Source organism: Sceloporus occidentalis, unplaced genomic scaffold (assembly GCF_023333645.1).
Source record: "Sceloporus occidentalis isolate IW3139 unplaced genomic scaffold, rSceOcc1.0.p SCAF_1, whole genome shotgun sequence".
NCBI classification, from domain to species: Eukaryota; Metazoa; Chordata; class Lepidosauria; order Squamata; family Phrynosomatidae; genus Sceloporus; species Sceloporus occidentalis.
In genome coordinates this window covers 11,322,730-11,341,925 of record NW_028316981.1, presented here as the reverse complement: position 1 = coordinate 11,341,925, position 19,196 = coordinate 11,322,730, and the positions used below count along the sequence as shown (strand labels likewise).

General features: G+C 41.1%; 1 protein-coding gene across 1 annotated transcript; it reads left to right on the top strand.

The window, feature by feature from the left end:
• Positions 1-934: 934 nt before the first annotated feature.
• On the top strand, positions 935-11,345 carry LOC149320730 (uncharacterized). The gene is made up of 7 exons (XM_089503856.1): positions 935-978; positions 3,829-3,893; positions 4,132-4,870; positions 7,247-7,367; positions 8,338-8,420; positions 9,106-9,232; positions 10,129-11,345. The coding sequence occupies exons 3-7, from the start codon at positions 4,148-4,150 to the stop codon at positions 11,289-11,291; spliced, it is 2,217 nt and encodes a 738-aa protein (XP_089359982.1). The 5' UTR covers positions 935-978; positions 3,829-3,893; positions 4,132-4,147; the 3' UTR covers positions 11,292-11,345.
• The last annotated feature ends 7,851 nt before the right edge of the window (positions 11,346-19,196 follow it).

Below are 19,196 nucleotides of genomic sequence, written 5' to 3'. Positions count from 1 at the left end.
TCGGAGATAACGATCAGAAATAATTACCTACATTATCAATATCACATTACGTCGTTATATCGCTATTATTCCACATTAAGTGGTATGGCTGCCTCCTGGGGAATTCTGGGATTTGCAGTTTTGGGAGCGGCATTTAGGGCCCTCCGCCTGAGATTCCTTAGGCCTCGCTAAACTACAAAACCCAGAACTCCACAGGAGGCAGCCATAGCAGTAAAAGCGGAACGACAGCACTGTCACTGTGTACTAAATAGTGGAAAGGCTGCATCCGTCCCCACTGCAAATATGATCCAGTTTGACACCACTTGAACTGCCATGGCTCAGTGCCTCACAAAACTAAAATTCCCAGAATTCCATAGCACTGAGCCATGGCAGTTAAAGCGGAGTCAAACTGGATTATTTCTGCAGTGAGGATGCTGCCAAAATGGGAACTTAAACTGGGATATCCCCAAATCCCAAACCTACACTAGTATATGACTATAACCACATATGCCATTCCTTAATTATTTCCGAGAATCTCATTAAATGGTGCGTTTTAATAAAGAGGAATTAGATGGAAATGCCCCCTTCTCCATGAAAAGCATTTGTCTTGAGATCTCTAGCAGCCATGAGAATCATAGAGAGCGGCTGCCAGAGCGTCTTCTTCTGAGAGACGCTCTGGCAAATGGTAGGCGGAAGCCTCTATGGTTCCTGCCCTCCGAAGTCAGTTCCTAGAGCGTCTCTGGAACTAACGGGCGTCTCTATGGTTCCTGCATTCTAACTTGAGTTCCTAGAGCGTCTCATGGTGCTGTCAGACTCTCTATGGTTCCTTCATTCCAACTTCAGTTCCTAGAGCGTCCTCTGGAGCTGGAGGAACGTCTCTATGGTTCCAGCAATCCAGCTTCAGCTCCTCCTAGAGCGTCTTCTTGAAGCTGGCAAAAGCTTTGCAAAGGAAGATGCTCTACAAAGCAGGGGAGGTTTTCAGGTGAAAGGAGCAGAGAGGTGAGCTGGGGAAAAGGGTTTTGTGGGTGAGAAAGGGCTCAGCATCAATGAGCATTTTGAAACAGTTATTTGCAAACAAATGTATTTCTTTCATTTATGGGGAAGGCTTGGTGCTGCTGTCCAGGAAAATTGGGGTTTTTGGGCTAAGTGGCCATGTTAGAGAAGAGTTTATTCCTGACATTTCGCCAGCATCTGTGGCTGGCATCTTCAGAGAATGCTGGCATGGAAGAGAGAGGGGTATATGCAGGTGAGTTTACCGCATACTGTATAGCTGCGGGCAAGTCTACATAGCGACCACCAAACGCAGTGTTCAAACACGAATCAAGGAACACGAGAGACACTGCGGACTGGGTCAGCCAGAAAAACCAGCAGTAGCAGAACACGTTATAAACCATCCTGGCCATAAAATGATATTTGAAAACACTGAAATTCTGGACCATAGCAACAACTATCAGGTCAGAATTTCTGGACAGGGAAGGCATTGAAATCCACAAACACCTGGACTACTTTGACAGGAAAGAATAAACCCTTAAAGTAAACAAAGGTCCAAAGCACACTACAGAAATAATCCAGTTTGAGACTGCTTTATTTGCCCTGGCTCAGTGTGAGGGGAATCCTGGGAACTGTACTTTGTTGTGGCACCAGAGCTCTCTGACAGAGAAGGCTCAATGTCTCACTACAGTTCCTGTTTATGATATTCTTATTTAAATTAATTGTTTATATTATGATACACTTAAATGTAAATACTGCAAAACATTATTTCTTTTTATGAAAATAAAGTGTGTGTGTGTGTGTGTGTACACACACACACACACACACACACACACACACACATATATATATACACTAATATAAACTACAGTTCCCAGGATACCTTAGTACTGAGCAGCGTCAAACTGGATTATTTTTGCCGTGTGGACCAAAGTTTGTCTAGCAGTCCTGAAAAACACAGATTTGCAAATGCAAATGAAACCAGCCAGGGTCAGGAGGGTTTCCCAGCAGACAGTGGATCATTAAGTAAATGGACCCCCTGAGGCCTTGTCATTCAGCAACAGAACAATACACAGATTAGCATGTAAATCGCTTCCTTTCAACCAGCAGTATATATACTCCACTCTCTTTCATGCCAGCTCTCTCTGAAGATGCCAGCAACAGATGCTGGTGAAACATCAAGAATAAACTCTTCTAGAACACAGCCTCATAGCCTGAAAAACCCACAAAAAGCTATGGATGCTAATGAGGAGAAACAGAAAAGGTAGAAGAGGCTGCAGCAGTTTGCTTTGGCCTGAGCCTACTGGGAAGGGGAAACATTTTGCTCCCTTTCATCCCTCTGTGTTATTCAGTTCATAGAATCCTATAGCTGGAAGAGACCCAACTTCAATCCAATCCAGTCCAACCTCACTCTGCCATGCTGGAACCCGACAGATGTCCATCCAGCCCCTGTTTAAAGACTTCCAAGGAAGGAGACTCCACTACACTCTGAGGGAGTGTGTTCCACTGTCAAATAGCCCTTACTTTCAGGAAGTTCCTCCTAATGTTGAGATGGAATCTGTTTTCCTGTACCTTGCATCCATTGCTCATGTCTTATTCTATGGAGCAGCAGGAAACAAGAAGACTCCTCCCTCCAGTCCATCTGCCTTGGTCCAGGCCTCAGAGGGAGAGAGGAACTGCTGGACTTATTCCCCTTCCCACTGCCATTTCCTTCTCTTTTTGTGTTATGTCTTTTTTAGATTGTAAGCCTGCAGGCAGAGACATATCTAATTAACTATATGAAAACTGGTCTGAGAGTCTTTCTGGTTTAAGAGTGGGGTATAAATACAGTAAATAAATAAATAAATAAATAAAATCCTCAGCATGACATTCTTTCAAATATTTAAATGTGAGTAACATGTTATCTTTTGACCTTCTCGTCCCCAGGCTAAACATACCCAGGTCCCTAATTAATTAAGATAAATGAGCATAAACTTTTGCATGTTGAATTCAGTTTGCTGCCACTGAAGTAAGCTGAGGACAAAGGAGGAAGGAAGAAAGAGAAACTGGGACATTTTAAAAGCAGTTGAAAAGTGGGACAACAGAGGATTAATTCAAAGTGTTGCAGTCAAATCAAGATAGTTGAATGGTATGTAAAGGACATGAAAAGCACTGGCAACCAGTACAGCAGGTACAGAATTAATGTCACAGAATAGCAGTTCCCACACTTTGTTCCCCCAGGTGTTTTAGACTTCAGCTCCCAGAAATCCCAGCCAGCTTGGTCAGCTGTCAGAAATGCTTGCAACTGAAGTCCAGAATACCTGGAAGACCAAAGTTTTGGAACCACTGTCATAGAATCTGAGCATCTGGCCTAGGCATCAGCATGTAGAGAGATCTTGTAGCACCTTTGAGACTAACTGAAAGAAAGAGGTTGGTAGCATGAGCTTTCCTAGACTTCAGTTTACTTCCTCAGATGCATCTGAGGCTAAAGTCTATGAAAGCTCATGCTGCCAACTTCTTTCAGTTAGGCTCAAAGGTGCTACAAGATCTCTCTACAAACAGTCTACAACTAACACAGCTATACCTTTGAATTCTATCTCTAGGGGTAAGAATGTTACTGTTGCTGTTGGACTACAAGTCCCAGCAACCCTAGGCATTTAACTAATGACAAATAACGTTGGAAGTTGTAGTCCAACATTTAGAGGTAGGAAAGTAGTATGGGGATAAGGCAGAAAAAGAGGAAATTCCACTCTCAATAACAATTCTTCCCCTTTAGTGAAATTTATCTTCAGTCCCCACATTTCTAACTTTTTATTTTTTTTAACTTTTGTATGTTTTTAAATGATTGTTTTAATTGTGACTATTTTAATTGTTTTTAAGATTACACTAATGATCTTGATTGGTTTCCTGCTGTGAGCTGTTTTGAGTCCCAATCTGGAAGAAAGGTAGTGTATAAATTAAATGAATAAATAAATATTTGTTGTTTATAGTGTTATTGTCCTACATTTTAAGTTGATCAACTGATTTTATCATAAACCATCCAGAGATATTATGACACAGGGCACGATAGAAATATCATAAATCAATCAGCATATATTTTTAAATTTGCATCTCTTTAAGTGTTTGCTGTGTCTAAAATGCCCTGCTGCATCTTCTTTGATTTCGGAATACTTTTAATTCTAGAACTGCAACAACGAAGATGATGAAGGAGGAAATGTCTGCAGATCGAGAATTGGAAGGCAGACGAGTCAAACTCAGAAAAGCCACCAGTGAAATTTTGCCTGAACGCTTCGTAGAGCAACCTGGATGGGGAGCATCATTAGAGCCAGGCAAAGGGATGCAAGAGCGCTGGGAAGCCCAGTGGCAGGAGTTCTTGGAAACACTGCAACCTCTTCATGCCGGATGGAAAAGCCAAGTGACAGCAGAGAGTGCTCCATGGGAAGACGCCAAGGTCTTCCTGGCCTCCTTTGAGCAAGTGGCCAGAGCCTGCCGGTGGCCCAGAGAAGAATGGGTATCCCGGCTTCTGCCAGCACTGAGTGGAGAAGCAGAGCAAGCCTTTCAAAATCTTGGCGGTAGAGACAAGGAGGATTATGGGAGAGTGAAGGCTGCCATTTTGCGAGAGGATGCTCTGAGAATGGAGCTGCAGCGACAGCACTTCAGGCAATTCTGCTGTCAGGAGGTTGAAGATCCCCGAAAGATTCACAGTCAGCTCCAGGAGCTTTGCTATCGGTGGCTGAAGCCAGAGAGACACAGCAAGGAGCAGATCCTGGAACTGCTGGTCCTGGAGCAATTCCTGGCCAGCCTTCCCTCAGGCCTCCAGGGCTGGATCCGAGCTGGAGGGCCAGACACCTGCTCCCAGGCTGTGGCTCTGGTGGAGGACTTCATGATGAGCCAAAGAGAGGCTGAAAGAAGGAAGTGGCAGGTGAGGTTTTAATATTTAAATCCCAGAGTGTCTGATAAATATATTTGTGTCCTGAGACCCCTCTCCACTTTAACTGCCATGGCTGCAATGTGTGGAATCCTGGGATTTGTAGTTTGTGTGTTATGTACTTTCAAATGGTTTCTGAATTATGGTGATCCTAATGCAAACCTATCTTGGGGTGTTTCTCAGACTGAGAAAGTGTGACTTTGCCCAAGGTCACCTAATGGATTTCCATGGGCAAGCAGAAATTGTTCTCTCAAAGTTTGGGTTCTTTCCTTTTCTCTCTTTTGAGCTTCTTCTAAATCTGTCTTTTTCTGTCTAGGATTACGCAAGTAATACTCTTTAGTTTTCTGCTCATCTTCTTTATTTTGTTTATTCTGTCTTGCCTGTTCTTTTTTATAATCCTTTGAGATATACTCATACACTTTTTTTGCCTCTACAACTGTTTTTATTTCATATCTTTTTCTTTTATACCAGAGTACAAGTCCTTCTGGTATTAGCCATCTATATGGAGCATCTACTTGCCTTAAGAGTGAGGTCAAAAAGTGGTAATCTTTCCTCCTTTTTAAAATTTTGATTGGCACATCCTTGAAAATTTGCAACTCAATTTGGTTTATTTTCAAAGGGGATTTACTATGTTTCGTAATTAATAAATCTTGTACACGTTTATTCAAAAAAATTATCACAATATCTCGGGGTATCTCCTTCTGTCTTGTTATATATGAATTTAATCTATAGACTTTTTCTATGCCCAGAGAAAAAGTTTGTAAGTCAAAATCTAAATATTCGGCTAATTTAGGTATCAGAGACTCATACAGACTTTCATTCTCTATTTCAGGTAAGCCTCTTATTTTTAAAGATTTTTCTCTAAATTTATATTCCCATTTTAGATTTTCATCTGTCTGCATATCCTGCTTATTATTTATCTCCTCTAGTCTCTTTTCATATTCAGTCTGTTTCTCTTCTATTACATTAATTTTAGCTTTGATTTTTACTGTTTCAGAAGTAGCTTTTTCTACAGAGGTTCTTATTTCTTTCAAATCCTCTCCAATTTCTTTGCGAATGTCAGATTGGAAGTCTGACATTTCTTTTTGTAGTACAGTCATTCTTTCCCCTAAATTCATTGTAATCTGTCTTATTTCTTCTAGTATTTTAGAGTTGTGTTCCGTTGCATATTGTTGTTGATCTGTTAATAATCTACTTTGTTGTTGTTGTACATTCTGAGTTTCTTCCATTTGATTTTTCTTTCTCGGATCCATTTTCTTCCTTTAGCTAAATCACAATCAAATTATAATTATCGTAGTCTTTACTTTGTTAGCTAAGAACAAAGAAAGGAAGAGAGAGATTTGAGAGGAATAAGTGTGACCCTAGAAGGTCACAGAGCTACATCCTTTCTGAAAAGCGAACATTCAAGAGACAAAAGCAAAACAGGGTGGTCAATTTTTGTGTCCTGAACACCTCATTGCCAGCAATGGTTGTGACCTTTACCTACATTAAACCTCCTCCTGTCACCATTTTAAAGTCAGTTTTAACATCTCAGGAAAGATGCAGTTCTGTGACCTGCCCTCATCAACTTCTCCCCTAAAATGACTTTTAACAAAATTATATTTGATTTTTTTTAATTTGAGGAAAGGGGGGGGGGACAAGCAAACAAAATAATGTAACATTAATGGTACAAGAGAGAAAATTCAATTAGAGCAGTTTGTCAAATGGCTATTCCTGGTCATTCAGGGTGGGGTGAAAGCATTCTGGAAGTTCACCAATGGTGGGAGAGTCTGTGTCTTCCTACAAGTCTATTTGGGTGATTGAAGGCTTGTAAGCATTGTAAGTGATTGTTGAAACTAAATAATTTTTCACCAATCTACATAAAATAAGTCCTGTTTCTTGTCTGTTGCAAGCTTGTATCATGTATGGCAGTTTTTGCATTACTCTAAAATTGCTTTTGTCATCCATGCCTGATGAAGAAGCCTGTGAGCTTTGAAAGCTTATGTAAAATAGTTTTTTGTGGGTTTTTCGGGCTATGTGGCCTAGCAGAGTTTCTTTCTGACGTTTCGCCAGCCACAGATGCTGGCGAAACGTCAGAAAGAAACTCTGCTAGAACATGGCCACATAGCCCGAAAAACCCACAAAAAACTATAGATGCCGGCCATGAAAGCCTTCAACTTTATGTAAAATACTTTGTGCTTTTTGGTTGGCCTAGTAAAGATATTACCACAATGTGTTTTTTTATGTATTTTTCTGCATGGCCAACACAGCTATCTCTGGATGTATATCCTTCAATCCATGTTTGCCTAGAAAAATGAGAGAATGTCTCTGGCCAATAAAATTTATTTTTCCAGCCATGTGTTGCCAGTGTGATTCTCCACCCTGTTTCAGGGGCCACTGAAGGAAGAACATTTGGATTCCCCAGATGAAGAGGAAGAACCCACAGATGCTGCAAAGGGTGAGACCTACAAAGAAGCCACACAAAATGGTGGTGCAGAGATCAGTGTGCTGGGTAAGGATTCAGCTGAGTATTTCACTGTTTGTCTTTGTGTTTTTGGGATGCTGGTGCTGATTAGGTGAAGATATCTATCTATCTATATTGGTCTTATGGAGGATATGGCAAATGTAGCTTGTCCTGCAATTATCTCTATTCAAGGCTTCCAATGAGATCAGTTAACTCAACCATCAGAAAGCAAAAGTGTCACTATCGTAGCCACCCATATTTCTGTACCGGGAGGAAAGTGCGAAATAAATAAATAAATAAATAAATAAATAATGCAATTTTGCATTTTGGAGTATTCGAGATATTGGGATTCCAGATAAGGAAGATCCAAAGTTGTCCACATGGGTGGCTGAGATAGTGACACTTATGCTTTCTGATGGGTCAGTGTAAACAAACTTTGTTTTCTGTATAACATCATTAAAAATAGTGTGTATAAAATTACCTTCAGGCTATGTGTGTAAGGTGTATATGAAACATAAATGAATTTTGTATATTTAGACTTGGGTCCCATCTTCAAGATATCTCATGCAGATATTTGTCAGGTGTTGCCTAAGCAACTTGCCTGCCATAAAATGTTGGAAAGTAGGTATGGTGGGATATACAGTAGAAATCGTGTTGCTAAACTGTGGTGATTTCAGATACAGGTGCTGAGATAATACTGGAAGGGAGGAAAGCATGAGCCAAGTGTGTTCAAGGCTGTTTCTGTGAAAGTGTCCAGTTCCAAAATCCGGAAAAATCCAAAACACCTCTAATCCTGAGTATTTCAGATAAAGGAGACTCAACCTGTAGTTTTATAAATTTATATATTTATTTCATATATTTATTTGTATCCCACTTTTCTTGTAAAATTGGGACTCAAAGAGGGTTACAGTTTAAAAAAAACCATAATTCACAATAAAATAAACCATCAAGGTGGTCACTCTAAGGATGAAGAGATTGACTAGTTTCTTTTCTAACAACCCCCTTCTGTCTTTCACAGGCAGTGGAATCAAATGCCTGAGTCGTGCAGATTCATCACATCCTCCTGAAGGAGAAGAAGTGGTCCATGCTGGTGTCAAGGAGGTATGTGGCATTTTGGAGGTCAGTTTGTTATGAGCAAGGCTGAGGTCAGGGTAAGAGCTGTGCGCTAATGGCAGCCCACACTGTACTTTTACATGCAGGCACCTTTGTTGGAAAATACAGCAGCTTCCACCCTTGTTCTTCCTGCTTTTGTGTCCACTGGGAGGAGGGGGGGACATGATGATGATGATAATGATGATGATGACGACCCACCTCTGCCTGAGGCCCTAGGCAGAATACAACATAGATTAAAACATATAAACATAGGATACATTTGTCTCTCTTGGGGTAGTGGAGCATACTATTCCTTTTATTCATTTCATATAATATTTATTAGTGGTTGATTATGTTGTTATATTCCTTCATGTCAATTCTGACTTATATAGAACCTATAATGGGGTTTTCTTGGCAAAATATATTCCAAGGAGGTTTGCTGTTGCATTTCTCTTGGGCTGAGAAAGTGTGACTTACCCAAAGTCATCCAGTAGGTTTCCATGGCAAAGCAGGGTTTACATGACTGAGTGGGGATTTGAATGCTGGTCTCCCGGAGTCCTTGCACAACACTCAAACCACTATACCACACTGGCATGTCAGTGGAGTGAGGATAAAATTTCTGGGTCTGAGTGTGTGAAGATTTGCATTCTTCTTCCTTTTTTCCTGAGTATTTTTTCCTTTTTCATCTGTGCAGGAACCAGTGGATCCCAACCAACCTGGCATGTCTTTGCAGATTGTCCAGCAGGGTCTCACCCCATCAGGCCAACAGACTGTTGTCTGGCAAGTCTTGCAGGAGAATGGGAGGAAGGTAGAATCATTGGGTAAGGAAGTCCTCTGCTGAGTTCTGGTACACAGTAGCCACTTTGTTCTCTGTCTGCAGAACTGGAAAGGCAGGTAGTCAGAAAGAAAGTTCCTCTTTCAGAAGACAGAAAACATGATCTGAATACATGCTGCAAGTTGAGTGTCCCTTATCCCAAGTTCCGAGATCTGAAATACTCCAAAAACCAAAACTTTTTTCATGGGTGGTTGAGCTAGTGATACCTTTGCTTTCAGTGGGTCAGTGTACACAACTTTTGTTTCAAGCACAAAATTATTAAACAATATTGTATAAAATTACCTTCAGGCTATATGTATAATGTGTATATAAAACATATATGAATTTTGTGTCTGGGCCTGGGTTTCATCTGTATGTGCAAATACAGGCATTCCAAATTCCCCCTACCCCCAAAACAAACAAACAAACAAAACCAAAATCCAAAACACTTCTAGTCCCCATTTATTTATTTGTTGGATTTATATCCCACCTTTTCCCCAAAATGTGATTGGAGGTGCTGATTGCATCTCTCCTGACCCTTTTTGAGCTGCTGGGGAGTTTTTGCTGGTTTCAGGAGAGGAACTCTACAAAAGTGTTTTCTAAAATCTCCTGGCTCTGGGGGGGGGGTGGCTGGTTGGAGTCCCAATGGACTTCCTCTAAGGGCTGCATGGAGCCTGCAAAATTTAAAACTATTTTATCTAAAAATATCCAATATTGTATTTGATTTTCTATATTTTGCACACAAAAAATCCTGGATAAAACAGGAGGATTTTTATTATGATAGAGACACATTATCATAGAGCTAGAAGGAAACATGGAGATAAATATTTTAGAAATAAAAGCTAGACATGTTGAAAAGTGGTCACCACAGAAGGGGCCAAATTCCATGCTCTGTCTTTGCAGGTGATGGGAAGAGAAGCAAAGTCAAGATGGAGAACTCTGCAGATGGAAGAAACGAGTCAGAGGACACATCCGAGACAGCACCCCACATAATTCAAGGGAATGAGCCAGAAGCTGATATGCAAGACATATGTGAGTTCAGAGAAGAAAATAGGAATCAACTAGTGGTGAGAGAGAGTGCAAGTAGTGAGCTCACAACAGCTTTTATGTCTCCAGTTTGCCAAGCTTCAAAAGTACACACAAGAGATGGAATGCCATTAATGCCCAAGTGTGATAGAACAGCCTGTTGTCGACTAGATATGATACATACCAGTGAGAACTTCCAACAGAATCCATATTCTGATAAACCTCAGAGAATGATACCAGAAGAGTATAAGTCAAAATTCTCTGAAAGAGAGAAAGGAGTTTATTTGAACAGACATTTGAGTAATCACACAAAAGAGAGGCCTAATCACTCTGAACCTAAGTATCCCCCTGACTGGGCAAAGACCTTCAGCTGCACAAAGACACTACAGAGAAATCCAGGAGTTCATGGCGAAGGAGGACTGTATGAATCTTCTCCTTGTACTCAGTGCTCCAGTGAGAGTGAATATTTGATAAATCATTCATCTCTTCATACTGGAGAGAAAGTACATGACTGTCCGGAGTGTGGGAAGGTCTTCACTTCCAGACAAGCGTTATTGAGACATCAGGAGATTCATACTGAAATAAAACCGTATGAATGTTCTCAGTGTGGTAAGTGCTTCAGTCAGAGGAAATACTTGAAGAACCATGAACTAATGCACACTGGAGAGAAACCGTACAAGTGTCCTGAGTGTGGGAAAAGTTTCACAGAGGCCAGAAATTTGAAGAGACACCACAGAATCCATACTGGTGAGAAACCATTTAAGTGTTCTGAGTGTGGGAAATGCTTCAATGAAGAAGGAATATTGAAAAAACATCAAAGAATTCATACAGGAGAAAAGCCATACAAATGTCCCGACTGTGGGAAATGTTTCATTCAGGGAAGTGATTTAAGGAACCATAGGAGAATTCATACAGGGGAGAAGCCATATAAATGTTCTGACTGTGGGAAAAGCTTCAGTCGGAGCCAACAGGTGAAGAGACATCAGAGAATCCATGTGGAGAGAAACCATACAGATGTCCTGAGTGTGGGGAAAGGTTAAGTCAGAGAGGAATCCTGAACATTCACATGGGAATCATAGGTTGTAAGGCACTATCATCATAGGAATCTCAAGTAAAGGATCCCTGAGAGGTGGCCATTCAGCCTCTATTCAAAAACCTCCAACTGAGATGAGTCCATCACCTTCTGAAGCAGTCTGTTCCAGAAAAGAACAACATTCTCTGTATGGGAAGTGCTAGTTTCAAAAGAGTTTTGAAAAAAAATCTGAGAATTAAGACTGAGTCTATGAAAGTCCTTCATGTGCAAGAAGCTTCAGTCAGAGAATGTTCTTGGCTAGCCACAGAATTCATGCAGAAAAGAGACCATTTAAATGCTCCCCCCCCCCCCAATTGCCTTCCAAATGGTTCAACATCTCCCAGCAACCCCAGAGAGCATTGTTAAAAGGTCTAGGATGATGAGCGGTGTAGTACAAAGCATCTAGAGGGCACTTACTTAGAAAAGACTGGCCTAGAGTATGGGGCAACTGCACTTGGACACATTTGTTAACTACAGGTGGCAGATTTTTTTAAATACTAAAATGATGGAAGAATTTCCTTTGTAGTGACAGAATGAATAAATTATGGGAGGAATCCCAGTGAATATGCCATGGGGGTTGTGAGGAGAAGGATCTTTTAGCAAAATAAGCTTGCCTTAAAGCTGGTTTAAAAAATGAATGCAGCGAAGAAATTGGATCAGATCAGCTACGAACAGACTAAACATTAAAGTAGTCTGAAAGAAAGAGAGAGAGAAGTTATATAAATATATGGAGATATAAATTAACTAGATGAAAGTGTTATTGTAAGTTACTCTCAACTGCCACACTTCTTATCCTATTTATTTTATTTCCAAACCATGTTCAAACTGTCTTTCATCCTTTCAGATATCAGATCAGTGAACAAATATTTATAGCATGGTTCTAGATACCATACTGTTATGGTAGAAGACAGTTTTCCATGTTAGCTATGCCATGAAAAAAAAAGGATAGTGTTTTCCAGCTGTTCTTAACCTTTTCTTTACCATGGATCCCCTTTACATATCTTTTGTTGCTTCAGGCCATCAAGATTTAGCTCAAGATTTAAAACCCTAATATGCCAGGGAACCATTAGCAACAGTGGGGCATGCCAAGCGCACAGAAACCAAGGTGGGGAGAAACAGAAGTAGCTGTTTCAGGGAGACCAATCTGATAGGAAAAGTCCAAAATTGGGGAAGAATAGCAGAGGAAAAAGTGTGTGGAGAGGGAGAAAGTTGGTCACTACTTTCCACAGCTGTGCTGGATAGAGCTGCTAGAGGGCATTTTGGCGCACTTTACCTGATCTACTGACTATATTTCATTCATCTTGTTACTCTTTTTAAGTTTTCTTCTATTATTATAATAAAGCATAATGGTTCTGTTTAATTTGAATGCCGGCTCAGTCTCTTTGGGTGGATCGTGAACATCGCCGCTCCCAAAAACCAATCCTCAACAGAGACTATAGGAATAGAGAGAATGCCTAGCAAATTAGCAAATTAGGAGGAGTAGCTAATACCGCAGAAGACAGCATCAGGATTCAAAATGACCTTATTAGAAAGCTGGGCCAAAACTAACAAAATTCATGTCAATAGGGAGAAATGTAAGGCAGTACACTCAGGCAGAAAAAATGAAAGATTTTGATATAAGATGGGTGGCCCTGGCCTGGCAGCAGTACGCCAAGAAGGGACCTAGGAGTCCTAGTAAGCCACAAGTTGAACATGAGGCAACAGTGTGGTGATGCAGCAGCTAAAAAATCTAATGCAATTCTAGGCTGCATCAATATCAGTGTAGTGTCTAGATCAAGGGAAGTAATAGTGCCACTCTATTCTGCTTTGCTCAGCCTCACTTGGAATACTGTGTCCAGTTCTGGGCATTAGGTTTAAATTTGCCTTTCGGCCGGCTGGAGTGGGTCCATTTTGAACCGATTCATTCTTGAATATGAAGCACAAGTGGATTATTTTACAGGGAGAAAATGTGATTGGGGCAAATGTAGTGTGAACCACGCTCTGCTGTCGAATCGATCCATCCATTTGGATCACAAAACGCTTTTTTTGTAAGTGGGAATGAGGCCAGAGAGGGCTAAATTTTGTTGTGTGGCTTCAAGTCATTTCTGACTTATGGTGACCCTAAGCCAACCCTATCATGGGGCTTTCTTGGCAAATGTCTTCAGAAGCAGGGTGACCAGATGTCCTCCTTTTTTCCAAGTCATGTCCTCCATTTTCACTTTCTGCCCAGAAGGAGTTCCAAAATGTCCTCCATTTTGAGCATGACTAAGTATGAATGTGTGTGTGTGTCTATATTATATAATATATATACTCTAAATGTATTTATATGTGTGTACAGTCGGCCCTTCTTATACACAGATTTTTTTATACACGGATTTAAGCATACACGGTTTGAAAATGTTCCAAAAAAGTATAAATTTACCTTGATGTTCCATTTTTTATTAGGGACACCATTTTGCTATGTCATTATACTTAATGGGACTTGAGCATACACGGATTTTGTTATACACGGGGGATCTTGGAACCAAACCCCAGCGTATAACAAGGATCCACTGTATGTATATATTATATAATATATATTGTAGCAGATATCAGTCAAACTAATTTTGATCTGATATTGGGTTCTTAAACAGAACAGAAATAAACCTGGAGAAGACCCAGTTTGATAAAAAACAGCTTTGTTGCTGGCCAAGTGTCCTCAGCTTGGAATTACCATTCCAACTGTAATTGCTTTTTATAGGTTTTTAAACAAAGAAATCTTTTTTGGTATATTTCATTGGCTGTAGTAAAATTTCACATACAGACTATCTTACAATCAGAAAACAGATATAAGCATAATCTAAATGTGTGTGTGTGTGTGTATTATATATGTATTCTGTAAATATGTGTGTGTGTGCATTATATATATATATATAAAATACCTTACCTTTTACCTATATATATATATATATATATATATATATATTCTATAAATGTGTGTGTGTGTAGCTTCCATGTAACGTCCTACATTTTCCTCGAATGCCCTACATTTTGTGCTCCCTTCCCCTCCTTTGTGTTAAGGACCCCTGGTCCCCCTGTTCAGAGGGGGGTCTGCCATTGCCATCTCCTGAAGCTGAGAGAGTGTGACTTGCCTAAAGTCACCCAGTGGGTTTTTCATCATAGTCCAACACTCAAACCACTAGGCCATACTGTCTTTCTATAAATCTTTTACCAAAACTACAAATCCCAGGATACCCATAGTATTTAAAGCAGTATCAAACTCTTTTATTATTATTATTATTATTATTATTATTTCAGGAGTGTTGTATTCCACCTCTGTCACAGAGCTCCGGGGCCACAGCAGCAAACCCTATGATTAGCCCATAGCAGTTAAAGCGGTATCAAAGTGCATTAATTGTGCAGTGTGGATATACCCACTTCCCTCCCTCCTCCCTTTTTTCTCCTTCCTGAAAGTAGGAGTTGCACATCCGGAGCCTTCCACCAGAGGGCGATCGAGCGAAGCTGAAGCTGCTTCTCCATTGAACGCCATTGAGAGCAGGAGGAAGAGAAGAGAGAAAAGGAAGGGAGCCTCTTTCTGGGAGGTGGCTGCTGGGACCTGCAGTCTCCTCCCAGTCTCTTCCATTTCCAGCCAGGGATCCAGGAGCAGGCCTTCCCACTCAGCCTCCTGGAGGGAGCCAAGCTGTCAAAGGGAAGAGATAAGCAGCAAAAAACTCCAGAGACACACCAGTTTCCTCTTCTGGTATGTTGCTGATGTTTGGGGTGGGCACCTGGCTGGGGATTTGGGCAAGAGGGTGCCATGGCCTCCTTGGGAAGGGTGGGCTACCATTGGGGTGTCAGAGTTGCCCTGCACAGGCCTTGCCAGGGGTCAAACACACACCTTTCATTGGGGGTGACCTTGGGCAAGTCACACTCTCTCAGCCTCAGGGGAAGACCATGGCAAAAGCCCCCCCCCCCAAAAAAAAAACACCCCACAAATCTTGCAAGGGAAATGGGACAACTAAAACAAATGACAGTACTTGCCCATAGGGAATCATTGGAGTATACTTGCCCATACTATGCCCACTTATGGTGACCAAATCATGGGGTATCATGTGGATTCTCTTTGGGCAAGATAATAATAATAATAATTATTATTATTATTTGTATCCCGCCTCTCCCTGTATTGGATCAAGGCGGGTAACAACAAACAAAAACAATAAAACCAAACATGACTAGCAATCTCCCTCCCACCCTAAAATACCATTAAAAACAATTCCCAATAAAATGGTTAATAAAATAAAACGAGATCAAAGTCCGGTGGGTACTGCTAAACAAATGGAGGGGAAATTCTGAGAAGATCAGTTTGGGAAGGCCTGCCGGAAGAGATCCGTTTTTATTGCCTTCTTAAAGGCATCCAAAGAAGTTATAAGGCGGATCTCCTCCGGCAGGTCATTCCAGATTGTGGAGCGGCAACAGAAAACGTCCTCTGAGAAGTCGATACCAGTCTGGTTTTCTTAGCTTGCAAGAGATTCTTCCCAGAGGACCTGAGAGTGTGTGTGGGAAGGATTGTATGGGAGGAGGCGTTCCCTCAGGTAAGCTGGACCCAAGCCATGTAGGGCTTTTTATATGACCAACACCTTATACTGTGCCCGGAAGCTAATAAGCAGCCAGTGTAGGGATTTTAAGATAGGTGTAATAGGATCAAATTTCACACTCCCTGTAACCAATCTGGCTGCCATGTTTTGGACCAGTTGCAGCTTCCGAACATGGCATGAGAGTTGCCCCATGTAGAGAGCATTGTGGAAATCGAGACGAGAGGCTACCAGTGAATGTACAACCGTTTCTAGTTTTCCTGTTCCAGGTAGGGTTATAGCTGGCGAATCAGCCGAAGCTGATAACAGGCACTCCTGGCTGTCGCATCCACCTGGGATGACAGCTGAAGCGACGAGTCCAGGAGCACCCCAAGCTACGGACACAGTCCTTTAGGGGAAGTGTGACCCCGTCCAGAACTGGAGAGCTTATCACCATTCCCGGATTGGGATTGCCTATATTCTCTATGGGCAAGTATTCCCTCTGTTTCCCTATGACCAAGTATTCTCCAATGTTTCCCTATGGGCAAATATTCCCCCTGATTCCTTATGGGCAAATATTCCCCAAGATTCCCTATGGACAAGTATTCCCCAATGATTCCCTATGGGCAAATATTCCCCAGTGTTACCCTGTGGGCAAGTATACCCGAATATGGGCAAATATTCCCCCCGATTCCTTATGACCAGATATTCTCCAATGTTTCCCTATGGGCAAATATTCCCCCTGATTCCCTATGGGCAAGTACAGTGCGCCCGCGTCATACGTGGCGTTCAGCATATGCTGAAAGCTGCGCGTAAATGTGCGGGGTGCAAGGGGCAGCACATCCCATTTAGATTAATGGGGTGTGTGCACCACACCGTTGCCGCATGCATGAGCCCCATTACTTTCGATGGGGCTTGAGCATATGCCCTTTTTTTTATGCGGGGGGGGCGGGGTCTGGAATGGATTCCCTGTGTAAAAAAAGGGCACACTGTATTCCCCAATGATTGCCTATGAGCAAGTATTCCCCAATGATTCCCGATGGACAAGTATACTCCAATGATTCCCTATGGGCAAATATTCCCTAATGATGCCCTATGGGTACGAATTCTACAGGATTGCCTCCTCCTCTGTAATGTGCCCCATATACTCAGGTCCTCTTACTGATATTTACTCCAGTCAACCAGGACTGTCAACCAGAGGACTTTTTCTTCAGCTGCCACTAGACTGGAATGACCTACCCGAAGAGATTGAATACTCTGTCCGAATTCAAAACAGCATTAAAATACAGTCTCTTCTAGCAGGCTTATCCATATTATTTTTAAATTGTCAGTTTTCAATGATGGATTTTAAATGTGGGTTGTTTTAATATATTTATGAGCTGGAACAGACCAGCTCTAAAAGCTACTGTCCGGGCAGCTTGGGAGCGTGGCATTTAGATGCCGCATGCTCCCATGCCGCCCTGAAGCCACCTGGAAGTCAGGCAGCCAACCCAATGGGAGTGGCCTTAAGACACTGTGGCAGCATGGCATTTACACACCGCACACCGCTGTAGCGTCTGAAAGCCGGCTTTGGGCTGTGGCAGGGCGGGAAAAGCCGCTCTTCCCCTGGCTGAAAAAGGAGTAGATCTTTTCAGCTCCATTTTGGCTGGAGAAAAGGTGGATGGGGGTGTGCCGTATGTTCACCGCAGCCCCAACCTGTCTTCAGAAGGGGCAGCTTCAAGCTACCCCTTCTGCCAATCTGTTTTGCCCTATATCTTGAATTTTTTAATTGTATGCATGTCCTTTTAAATTATTGTGTATTTTAATTGTTGTATTTTAACTGATGTAGGGCGTTTGTTAATTGTTGTTGTTCTGCACCTCAATCCATGGGGAGAGGTGAATAAGAAATAATGATGATGATAATAATAATAATAATGATAATAATAATAATACCACCAAGGGCCCACTGTACTGGGGGAGGCAGGCATATCAGCTGTCCCCTTTTCTCTTTGTTTTGCTTTTGACGCATGCTCAGTTAAGATTCTGGAGACAACCACTGTTTACCTTTCCTTACAAGCAAGCACACACAACTACAGTAGTATTGGCTACTCTTTCCCAGCTTACGTTTTATTTTATCTCTTACTGAAAGTCTTGTGTTTGTCCAGGCCTCTTTCACTATGCTCCCAGTGCTAAAGCTGTTAGAAAAAACCTATCAGCTAGACAGAGGACAAGGAGGAAAGGAAGGGCTGGTTAGTCCAAAATACATTGCAACACGGCAAATAATACATTAAATAACTCCAAGGGGCAGTATAATTTATTATTTGAGGGTAAATTGGAACTGTGATAGCTTTAATAATTGAACAAAATGGTCAGTGAGATCTCTTAACTAAAAATGGGTGCAGACGGGTTGAATATACAAGGATTAACCTCAATAATAAGGATGGGAGATAATGATGTTTCTGTAGGATAATAATAGTCAACAAATACAAGAAGTAAATTAGTTGTATAGAGCCTTATTAAAATATATCTAAGGTTGAAGAGAAGAAAAAAGAATGTTGTAAGATACATAGTGTTTCAGTAATTACAATTTTATTTTATCTTGTTCTGTTGCTGTAATGATATTTTGAAAACAGTGTTATATGTTTTATATATGGTTGTTGAATTTAAAAATAATGATAACGTGTTTATAACAAGGAGCTTCTTTGTCAGGGGCTTTATTGGCTGAGGTATACCTTTATTTAGTAAAGGTTGAGTTTTCCTTATCCGAAATGTTTGGGACCAAAAAATTTTTGGATGTTGGAGTTTTTCAGATTTTGGAATATTTGCATACCCAGTGAGCCCCCTTAGTATGGTTCCAGGAACCCCCAGGGATACCAAAATCCGTGGATGCTCAAGTCCCATTAAATATAATGACATACTAAAATGGTATCCCTTATGTAAAATGGCAAAATCAAACTTTGCATTTTGGAATTTATATATTTTAAAATTATTCTCAGACTGTGGGTGCTGGAATCCATGAATGAAAAAAAAATCTGTGGATATGGAGGTCTGATGATACCTAATGAGATATCTGGGAGATGAGATCCAAGTCTAAACATCAAATTCATTTATGTTTCTGATACACCTTATAAACATAGCCTGAAGATAATTTTAGAAACAATATTTTAAAATAATTTTGTGAATGAAACAAAGTTTGTGCACAGTGAACCACGAGAAAGCAAAAGTGTCACTATCTCAGCCACTCGTGTGGACAATTTTGGATTTTGGAATATTTCAGAATTCTGGATAAGGGAGAATAGTACAGGTTAATTTCCCCATTTCCTTTGTTTTAAGCATTCATTCCATCTTTTCTCTCTCTCTCTCTC